The sequence below is a fragment of the Aspergillus brasiliensis genome, assembly GCF_001889945.1.
Source record: "Aspergillus brasiliensis CBS 101740 unplaced genomic scaffold ASPBRscaffold_12, whole genome shotgun sequence".
Classification (NCBI taxonomy): Eukaryota; Fungi; Ascomycota; class Eurotiomycetes; order Eurotiales; family Aspergillaceae; genus Aspergillus; species Aspergillus brasiliensis.
Window position 1 is genome coordinate 1,106,781 of NW_027137453.1, and position 10,248 is coordinate 1,117,028.

At 52.3% G+C, this 10,248-nt stretch overlaps 4 protein-coding genes across 4 annotated transcripts; 1 reads left to right on the forward strand and 3 right to left on the reverse strand.

Moving 5' to 3' along the window:
- Positions 1 to 938: 938 nt before the first annotated feature.
- Positions 939 to 3,599, reverse strand: ASPBRDRAFT_199174 (serine/threonine protein kinase CLA4; the record flags this gene model as incomplete). Its single annotated transcript, XM_067621298.1, has 3 exons — positions 939 to 1,351; positions 1,421 to 1,520; positions 1,584 to 3,599. The coding sequence occupies 3 exons, from the start codon at positions 3,597 to 3,599 to the stop codon at positions 939 to 941; spliced, it is 2,529 nt and encodes an 842-aa protein (XP_067476003.1).
- Positions 3,600 to 5,614: 2,015 nt separating this feature from the next.
- ASPBRDRAFT_313406 (uncharacterized protein) lies at positions 5,615 to 5,981 on the reverse strand. The gene has a single exon (XM_067622889.1). The coding sequence runs from the start codon at positions 5,935 to 5,937 to the stop codon at positions 5,656 to 5,658; it is 282 nt and encodes a 93-aa protein (XP_067476004.1). The 5' UTR covers positions 5,938 to 5,981; the 3' UTR covers positions 5,615 to 5,655.
- Positions 5,982 to 6,086: 105 nt separating this feature from the next.
- ASPBRDRAFT_46959 (NADH kinase POS5) lies at positions 6,087 to 7,925 on the reverse strand. Its single transcript, XM_067625750.1, has 4 exons — positions 7,752 to 7,925; positions 7,502 to 7,690; positions 7,306 to 7,420; positions 6,087 to 7,241 (listed from the first exon to the last, which is right to left on the reverse strand). The coding sequence occupies exons 2-4, from the start codon at positions 7,647 to 7,649 to the stop codon at positions 6,170 to 6,172; spliced, it is 1,335 nt and encodes a 444-aa protein (XP_067476005.1). The 5' UTR covers positions 7,650 to 7,690; positions 7,752 to 7,925; the 3' UTR covers positions 6,087 to 6,169.
- A 493-nt stretch (positions 7,926 to 8,418) lies between these two features.
- ASPBRDRAFT_46962 (lysophospholipid acyltransferase family protein) lies at positions 8,419 to 10,206 on the forward strand. The gene is made up of 2 exons (XM_067625751.1): positions 8,419 to 9,373; positions 9,437 to 10,206. The coding sequence occupies exons 1-2, from the start codon at positions 8,508 to 8,510 to the stop codon at positions 9,822 to 9,824; spliced, it is 1,254 nt and encodes a 417-aa protein (XP_067476006.1). The 5' UTR covers positions 8,419 to 8,507; the 3' UTR covers positions 9,825 to 10,206.
- The last annotated feature ends 42 nt before the right edge of the window (positions 10,207 to 10,248 follow it).

The following is a 10,248-nucleotide window of genomic DNA, read 5'->3' on the forward strand; positions in this document are numbered from 1 at the left end:
TACTTGCCGGTGCCGATGATTGTTTATGAATAGCTCTTTCCTTTCGTTGTCTTCTTCTGTCTTCCTGCTTTTCTACTATACCTATGATTGTACGCTATCATGCTCCATGTTCCATTCAACTGTACTATTATCATAGACCCGTGGGCCGCTGGTAGTTATTATGATCACAGAAAGAAATATAGTATCCTCTTTTTTTTTGTACTAAGTCCCCTGGTTCCCAAGTACCCTCCTCTAGCTCGCTTCTTTAGCTGCATCAATCGACCATCAGTATTTTTTGTCTTCCCCCTTCTCTTCTCTGTTCTTTCTTCTTTTTATACCGTTCATACGTAGCTTCTGTGAAAAAGCTGCTCACCATGCAAGTATTCCTTCATGGACTCGTCAATTGAAACAGACATGACCAGGTACATGAGGGTAACAAAACAGTTAATTTCAATGCACGTCCATTTGCCAGAGCATTCCAGATCATTACCCGTTTTCAGTACTCGGAGACACATATTCTTATGTATCGTATGTTTCGGATCTCTCATCTACCTTTTTGTTTTGTCTCCCAGATGCAGCCAAGAATTAGCTGCACAAGTGCCGTCTCACAGGCATGGTTCGGAGCATCGAGGAACCGCACAGCGGAAGGGTTGGATAACCAGATTAGTTGCGAATGTAAGAGGAATCACAAAGGGGAATCGACTCCAAGAAAGAACGCCAAATTACCTATGCCGAGTCTGCAGACGACAGAGCTGTGCAATGAGGATATCACAAGTAGAAATCGAGTTGCAATGCAGGTCGTTAGGGGGCAGCAAAAAAAAATCAACCGGAGGCGCGTAAATGTGACCCATATGTGCGTGAAAACAAGATCTGGTGTAAATCATAAGAGGAACAAGGCAACCGGCAGCGATCACGTGGCTACCAGCATCGCCATTGCACATTCTCCTCTCCACAATTGATCACTGTCCGCTGTTCTTCTTCCAACGGAGCAGCTCCGCTAGGCTCGCGAGGCTGCAGCCCAGCTTGAGGAAGTCATGGGCCAACAGTTCATCGGCAGTGGCACGACTGCGCACATCGACACAGAGACAGACACTCAAGAACGACTTGAGCTCCTTGCTGAGCTTCTCTGGCTTCTTCAGGCGAGGAGTGCCGTTGGTGGCAATGAGGTACAACGCCTTGAGCGGCTCCTCATTGAGGTATGGGGGTTCTGACTCAATCATTTCAATGGCCATGATACCCAGTGACCAGCAGTCCACCTTGGGGCCATACTCCTTCTGTTTGACCACCTCGGGCGCCATCCAGTACGGAGTACCGACCATTGTGGCGCGCTTGCTCTTCGACTCGGTAAGCTTAGCGCAGAATCCGAAATCGGCTACGAGATCGTCAGCATCAATCTCTCATCGTTGTCAGACAGTCGAGAGAGGGGGGGGGGGCTACTCACTGATTTTGACGTGGCCAGCCCGGTCAAGAAGCACGTTATCACTCTTGATATCACGATGGATGATGTTCTGGCTGTGCAGATGGGCCAATCCCTTGCAGGTCTGTTCGCGGTTTTCAAAAATCAGTATCAATCTCTGGGCATATATGATGTTTGATTTACGCACCTCTGCACAAATTGTGGCGATTTGATCTTCTTGGATCACCGGGTTGTTGTCAATGACATCCGTGAGAGCACCGCCTTCCATGAACTCCATGACGACCCACAACTCGTTGCTTTGCTCCTGCAGGAACGAGTCAAGGAAGTTAACAATGTTTGCATGCTGGCTGTCTTTCATGACGATAATCTCGTTGACAATGAGCTCCTTGCGAGGCTGGCTGCGCAAGTCCATCTGCTTGATGGCCACCTGGGTACGGGGGCCGTACTGCCGGTAAAGCTCACGCGCCACGCCGGACGAAGCATGCTCCTTAACACGAGCCACATACACGGAGCCGGAGGCACCCTGTCCAATCTTCCGCTGCTTGCTGTAAGACTCGTTCGGGTTGTCCTTGGAAACGACAGAACGCAGGCGATCCATAACCTCGTTCTCGCTCATGTTCGACATGCGCACTTCCCTCTGGCGGGGCTCTGCCTTCTTGCTCAGGGCCGCCTCGGCTTGGCGGACTCCGTCGGGGACATTTGTCTTCGCGGTCTGCTTGTTCGCGATGTTCAGGGGCTTCACGGGCTGAACTGGAGCAGGAAGCTTGCTGGGAGGAGGGCCCTGGGCCGGCTGCGCTTTGACGCCATTGTTCTGGGCCCGTGCAGGCGACTGTCCCTGAGCTGGGTGTCTGGAGCTCGGAGAGGATTGGTCAGATCTGGCAGAGCCATTGGCGTAGTCTCCAGGTCGCTGTCCGGCGTTCGGAGCGGACGGGGCAGGGCGCTGGGCAGTCAGCTGGCGCGGAGGATCCTGGCGAGAGGAGCCAGGGGCCTGCGGAGCGGGGCGGCTTGGCTTGTAACGATCATCGGAGGACGGGCCGTAGCCACCAAGCTCTTGCTTGGCCAAGGGGACGCGAGTCTTGGGCAAAGAGGCATTGTACGCTTCTTGGTCGAGCCGGTTCTGCTCCTCTTCCCGCTGACGTGCGCGACGAGACTCTTCTTCCACACGGCGACGCTCCTTATCCGCCAATTCGTTCATCCGCTCCAATTGTTGCTGTTGCTCCAAAGCACGATCGGAGTCTGACTTGGACTGCGAAGGAGACGAAACGGGGGACTGGCTCGAGTACGACTGGCCACCGCTGTCCAAACGCTGTGCGGGAGCAGGCGGCGGGGGCCTCGGGGGCGCAATTGAATTGCCCACGGACCCGGCGCTGCTGAATGGCTTCGCCTGCTGGTTCGCCGGCGAGGAGAGCCCCGCGTAGTACTGAGGATTCTGCTCGCGCATCTTAATGTCCGAGTAGAACTCCAGCACCTCAATGACTGCCTGGGGGTTCTTCTTGTAATCCTCCTTGGTGATTGCGGACGCGGTCAGGAGCTTCTCCCACTCTGGCGGCAAGCCAACAAAGGCGCCGGTGCGGGGATCGAATCCGACGTGAACACGATGGCTGAAGTTCGTGGGGTTGCTCACCCCTCCCATACCAGGGCAGCGCTCGTAAATCTTATCAATCCAATCGTAGATCTCGTCATCGCTCTTGACTTCGCAAGTGATGCTCTTGGTGGGCACATCGCGGGTGATCACGGCGGTTTTCGAATTCACGTCCTTGGGGTTGGCGAGACGAATGATCTCGAAAGCCATGCGAGTATCCTCCGATCTCGAGACGCCTGTTACCGCCGTCAGCGGAATGGAAAGTACGATCTTCCCGGTCTCATTCTTGAGAAAGTCGAGACGGAATTCGCGCAAGATCAGATATCGCTGGTTCCATGTCGCCAGAAATTTGTCCTCCTTGCAACGAACATACCCCTCCTTGATGACGGTGACGCCGCCTCCGCCCGACTGATCGGTCTTGGTGCGCGTGAGCGTAGGGGTGCTCGTGTTGGGGAACAGGGAGAGGTTGGCCGGACCGGGGGTGCTCGGAGAATTCAGACTCATCTGGCTGAAGGAGGTAGCCACGTTGTTGGAGGGGTTAGACGGCAGGTTGAGCTGTGGGCGGTCGGCTGGGGGCCGGGGGGCAGGCCCCGGATTCATGAACTGGTCTGGGGAGTACATCCTGCGGCCGCGTCAGCAGCGCCCGGAATTGATCACAGGTAAGGGAACCTGTGAGTGAATCGGGGGGCTGAAAGGCCAAAGGGGGTGTGGAGGGTTTAGGTAGGAAAGAAGGGAACAAGAAGATGTCAATCTGGCTCACTTTTCATAAGAGGCCATTAAGCTGGGCCGGAGTGGAAACCGAGACGCGGAACTCCCGACGGAGGGGGAAGGGGGGTTTCCTCAGGGGGGGAAGAGAGAATGAGGGGGGCAACCGTGAAATCCACGGAGCAAACAAGGAGAAGGGGGAGCGGTCCCGACAACACACCCAAAGTATTTTCTATATGCAACTTCACTGCGGGCCAGTCAGCATGAGAACTGTGGCATGCGCAAGGCTGGGTCTGTCAATCTGGTGACCCGTGGATGCGGTAGAGCCTCTTCTTCCCCAAGGGAACTATAATCCACCCCTTAACCAGCGGGACGATAAAGATGGGGTAAAGGAAACTTGAACAGGGCTTATGAACAATCTGAACATACCTTGAGGGGTAATTGTAGGCCTGTCTTCACGTAGAAAAGAAGCCTCGCGCCCGCGGGGAAGCTCCGAGCGTGAACTGCACGTCTCGAAGGCGACAACCCCGATATCCAGGCGCGGTGAGACCAGCAGATACCAACCAGGGCGGCAAAGTACACAATGCAGGAGAGATGCAGGCGATGGCAGAGGGGAGTAGAGTACACGAGGCGTGCCGGGGTTCAGATGAAAAGGAGGTGGCGGGGATGCAAACAGTAAACGAGAGTCACGATGTGATAGAGGAGAGGAACGGAGAAAACAGAGATGAGGAGAAGGAAGGAAGATGAAAGACGTGAAGGGGGAGAGAAGAAGAGAGAGAGAGGGAGAGGGAGAGAGGAAGAGAAGAGGGAGTAGGAAGAAGGAGCACCAACAGGAGGCGGCAAAAAGGGAAGGCCGGCCGTTGAGTTGAACAAAAGGCACTCGAGGTTTCACCACCCGCGGCTCCAAGGGGCGCACGGCTCTACTCTTGTCGAGAATATTATTATTCTAGAGGGATGGGGGTGGATTTCTTCTCTCTTTCAACTGTGTGAGGCAGATGACTGCAAAAGCCCCGAGAGATCGAATTGAAGTTGGGGGGAAGGAAAGTAAAGGCAAAAGGACAAGGAAGCGGAGGAGGAGAGGAATTGACTACTTTACAAGCAAAGCGACCAAGCAAAAGACAAACTAACAATCACTATTTAGGTAGAAGTAGATGCAGTCTTCGGGCCCCCCCCTGGAATGAACCACTTCGATAACCCCGTTGGTAACTTGGTTGACCATAAAGACGGTAGGAGAAGGGTCACCAAACAACGATCGATGGGTCCTTGACTTTAATCATAATGGATTGTCGTGGACATGTCTTGGGAGGTTTCATATACAAAGCTAAATCCGAAGCAGCAAACAACACAATTCTTCTCTCCCCTGATTGCGATGATGCACAATTAACCTCTCGATTCTAGGAAGACAAGTACCCTTACGTATTCTACTGCCAGTAGAGCTACGAGAAGCAATAAATCAAGTAGTGGTCCATATCCAATGGGATGGATGGGCATCAGTTCAACTCTAACCCTAGAAGAGGCCAATTGAGTGATAAAGGGTTGTTTCCAATGGCCCCCTCAAGCAATGAGGTGTCTGCATCCTTACTGTCGCAATCCCTATATAGATTTTGATTGATTGATGGGCACTTACTTGATTTCCTCCCAACTTACTAACAAACTACTATGCATGCGTCAAATCGGAGATAGAAACTTGGCCAACGGGACCCAGATTAAGGGGAGCCAGAAAAAGCGTACGCCAGAGCCACTCCACTTCGATTGCAGTGGAATCAGATTGATTAATGGGCAGGACCAAATTACATCATCCGCGAATGGCCCCGACAAGCCATGCTATTTGTTAAACCCTCCTAGTTTTGAGGCTATTCAGGGCTCCTCAGTGTCTCCTTGCGGTCCCTAATCAATTCATAAGGGTAGATAGGAAATCTTAAATCCTATTCTCACCAACGAAAATGCACGCGGCAGCCAGCCAGCTAACTAATCAGCCAGCTAACCAACAGACCACATACCCTGCATATTGAATCCTGGTCAAATAACAGCCACCAGTTAGGATCGAGAGGGACCCACGGGTCGGTGTTCTCGAGTCTCCAACAGCGCGAAAGAAGAGAGAGAGAGGGAGAGAGAGAGAGAGAAAGAGGGTCGCAAAGAAAGGGAGGCCCACCGGCCCTGATTCCCGCCCCTTTTTCCAGGTCAAGCCCAACTGCGCTGAAATTGATTGGATCAGACCAACAGCTCGCTTCAGCAAAGTTAGCAACAAGTCCATGTCAGTTGTGGTGCTGCTGCATGTGCAGATGGAACTAAGGCTTCTTTCATGCACCTCCTCGACTCAAAAGTCATTGTGGAATAACTGTGTCTATTCATACAGATTTGTTCATTAACTATATGCTACATGATTTACCCCCCCCCCCTCCACCCTCCTCCTGCTCTTCCAGGCCACGCACTTCAGTATGTTCGTATAAGTATATGTGCTGTGTAACCATGGTGAATTTCTTTCATCAGCGTTCCTCACCAAATGGATGGTTGAATTTCAGCAATCCATTCAAGCCTCCAACCCATCCATCGTGTGCCTCGCCACCGGTGATTCTTCGCATGACACATGGCACGCCTCCTTGCCATTCATTCTTGCCATGCCGCATCTCTTCATCCCATACTCGTGCTTCCATCCCCGCGGTCAATCCTTGCCCTAAGTTCACCCCGTCAATGCTGACTTCCAACTCACGACTCCGGTTCTTCTCGCTCAGTCGAAGCGTGATCGGGGTACTGGATGGCAGCACCAAGGGCCGGAAGCTTAGACTCCGCGCACAAATCGGTGTCAGTAGAACCGCGGGCACGAGCGGGTGCACAATACTGCCTCCACTGCTCAAACTGTATGCTGTGCTACCCGTCGGCGTCGAGATAATAATTCCGTCGGCCACGGCTTCCGTTAAGAACCGGCCCCCAACATAGACATCCAGCACGGCCAGATGGGGCTCCTTGCCTCGATGTAGGAGCACCTCGTTCATGACGTACACTCCCTGGTTGTTCAAGACGTTTGGCATGGCTGCTGATGTGGATTCCCGTTGGACTGGCTTGCCGTCCGCCGTGAATAGCCCGACCTTCAGTCGGTTGCGCATCAAGATCCGGGCCCCGCGCGTCAAGCCCATCGACTTCCCCCGTACCGAAGACCATCCAGTAGGATTCGCTTCCAGATCCAGCGTTTCGTCGACCGAGGCCGGTCGAGGGTCCCCCAGCACCGTCGCGCGATCCCCAACTCCGGCGCCTGACATGTATACCTCGCGGAAGGCGCGCTTGTATTCGGCAAATTTCCATTCGCTTAAGAAGCCCAAGGTTCCCATGCTAAATGACAGCACCGGCGGAACGTTGTAGCACGTGGCAAACAAGGACGAGGCATGCAGGATCGTACCATCTCCTCCGAGAGTAACGGTGAGATCCACCTTATCATGCAATGCCGGTCGTAGTTGGTCTAGAGGGGCGGTGTAAACAGGCGACTGAAGTGACGAGTGTACTTCCTCTGCAACATTAGGTTCTAGAATAATCGAGGCCGATGGGTAGGTAGACGTTGCGTGACTACATTGAGGGTGAGCGGTTAGCATCCATGACTTCTCGATCAGCCAGTTTCCGGGATCCCTACTTGACAAATTCAATTAAAGAAGCAGTAACAGCCGGAGCATAGTCTTTCTTCACGACAAAGATATTCCGCGGGGGTGCTGGCCATTGGAGGGAGAGGAGATCGCCCACTTGGGATTCTGCTCGGGACGCACAAGCAGGTCAGCATACCACAGAAGGGCTTTAGGATGTTTCGCAGACGATACTGCGTTGACGCACACCTTGGTATTTAGGTATCAGTCGTTTTGGTAGAGTTGCGACATCTCTAATTTCGTAGCATCGTGAGGAGGAGGAAAAGTTCCTAGCCCAAAGCATTCGAACCGGAGGCCCGACTTGAGCAAGCTGTGGTCGCATGGTCAAGAAATGCATTTTGAAATTGAATAATAACAAAATAGACCATGCAGGCTCTTCTAGAAGTCAGATATCAGCTCATTTCGAGACTCGTTTCTAGCTTATGGCTGAGGCGCGCACATCATCAATCTAGGTCTGATTCATCGTCCCAAACCAGCATGTGAGAGAAAGTTCCGCGGGACCTGACATGCAGGTTTAGTTGAGAGGAGCAGACATTTGCATCTATGGTCTTGCAATTTCTGTGGTGTTTTAAAAAATCATATAACAGAGAGATGTATAGAAAAAAAAAAAAAAGGAAACTATGCACAGAGGAGAAATTTAATCTCGTCTTTCTCCGAAGCGTCGACAAGAATCATGCAAACGTGATGCCGATCGAAACCCCCAGATCTTCGCTGACCGCCTTGAGGGGAGGGCCGGGCCAACTGACGTAGTAGTTTTTGGCTGGGGAGATCTTGATCATGCGCCCACGCACTATTGAAACTGTGAGAGCTTGTGCTCCGGCTCAAGCTTCCTGCTCCCTCGAGACAGGAACCAAACTTCTCTCCCATCTCTCTTTCTCTCTCTCCCTCTCTCATAACCCCCCAAAACATGGCTTGAATCTATTCCACGTTCACTTCTCCCTCAATATCATTACCGCCCTGTGCAAGTACGGCTTCCATCAACCTCTTGATCCTACACCAAACACTGCTGGCCTTCCGGCAGACACCGCTTTTCCCGGTACAGTGTGCTGCATCTGGTTGGACTGCTCGCGTGATCCAAGGGTGGGAAAGCTAATCAGTGCCCGATCCAGTTCCATTATCTCTAGAACTTTATCCTTATATAGTCGGCTTACAAGTCCCTTCGTGAAACTCCTCGTCGGCAACAACAAACTCCATCATGGATACCTCCGAGGTTCGACAACGAAAGCATGACCCCCAGCTCAATCACACAACCGCCTCAACGAAGCAGCTCTCCGACAGTCAGAATGAGGAACCCCGTTTAAAGCATGGCATTGCGATGCAACTTCTCCGTTCTTTACTCTTGGCAACATGGTTCAACTGCTGCTGCGTCGCCATCCTGACGACCCAGGTCATCGGCTCCCCTCTATATTTGATAAATAAAGACTGGTACTATTCCTATATGGCATACACAAAACAGTCCTTTGGCTTGGTCATCACGGCTCTCACACAATGGGGCTGCCCAACCTTTGTGCGAGTCAGCGGTGACAAGAGTGTACGGGGTCAGGTCCACGTCGCAGAGGATGGGCGCTTAAAGACCCAATTCCCGGAGCGGTTGGTCCTCATAGCCAACCACCAGGTGTATACTGATTGGATCTATCTGTGGTGGGTGGCGTACACAAATACGATGCACGGCCGCATCTTCATCATCCTCAAGGAATCCTTGAAGTACATCCCCATCATCGGTCAAGGTATGACCTTCTACGGCTTTATCTTCATGGCTCGCAAATGGTTGTCCGACAAGCCCCGTCTGCAACATCGATTGGAGAAGCTAAAGACTCAGCATACGGGATCACATTCAGGGTCCCCGCAATATGACCCCATGTGGCTACTGATCTTTCCCGAGGGGACGAACCTATCCATCAACACCAGGCGGCGGAGTGCCGAATATGCCGCAAAGCAGGGACTGTCTCCATTGAAGCATGAGCTGCTGCCCCGCTCCACTGGTTTGTTTTTCTGTCTACAGCAGCTGCGCGGGACGGTGGAGTGGGTCTATGACTGCACCGTAGCCTACGAAGGTCCTCCGTAAGTACTCGTTACGCTCGCTTGCAAACTCATGGGCACATCCACTAACTACTTCTTCAACAGAAAGGGCAGTCTACCTGACAAGTACTTTACCCTTCGGTCGACGTATCTGCAAGGGCGACCGCCCACCTCGGTGAATATGCATTGGAGACGGTTTGCTGTATCCGAGATCCCTCTGGACGATCAGCAAGAGTTCGACTCCTGGCTCCGCGAGCGTTGGACCGAGAAGGATCAGCTACTTGAGGAGTACCACGAGACGGGGAGGTTTCCGTCCGAGCTGGCCGGGTCTATTGAGGTTGGACATGGATTCGAGGACCGCAAGCCTGCCGCGGCTGCAGGGTATGCTGAGGCACATGTGCGGTTGGGACACTGGGCCGAGGTTGGCCGGATCTTCATGGTGCTTCTAGGCGCAGTGTTCCTCTGTAAATTGCCCAAGCTACTGGGATTCTAATGTGGGAATGACCTCTTCGGCCTTGAGTCGACGTTGCCGTTACGTGCTATGACCGACACTCTAATCAACCCGTTGCATGACATGAGCTGATGCGCTTAGAGTATTGTTATGATTTTATTTATTGACTGGCAAGATGGGTCTCACTCGGATAGATGCCTCTCCCCTTCTTCGTGTTGCTTTGGGCGTGGTTTCAGGAAGTCTTCAATCTCTTTTTCTACGATATTCATATAGCTTTCTGGTGTAATCCATATATAACACCGAGCAGGTGTATTGAAAGAACCGCTAATTATCGACAAGATTTCAATAGTACACATGTCCTATTCGCATGTCACTTATGACCATGAGCTCAATGATTTGCCATAATTCATTGACTTGAATACACTCTCAATAACTATTGTGTAGACACAAGAGATACGGAGGATGG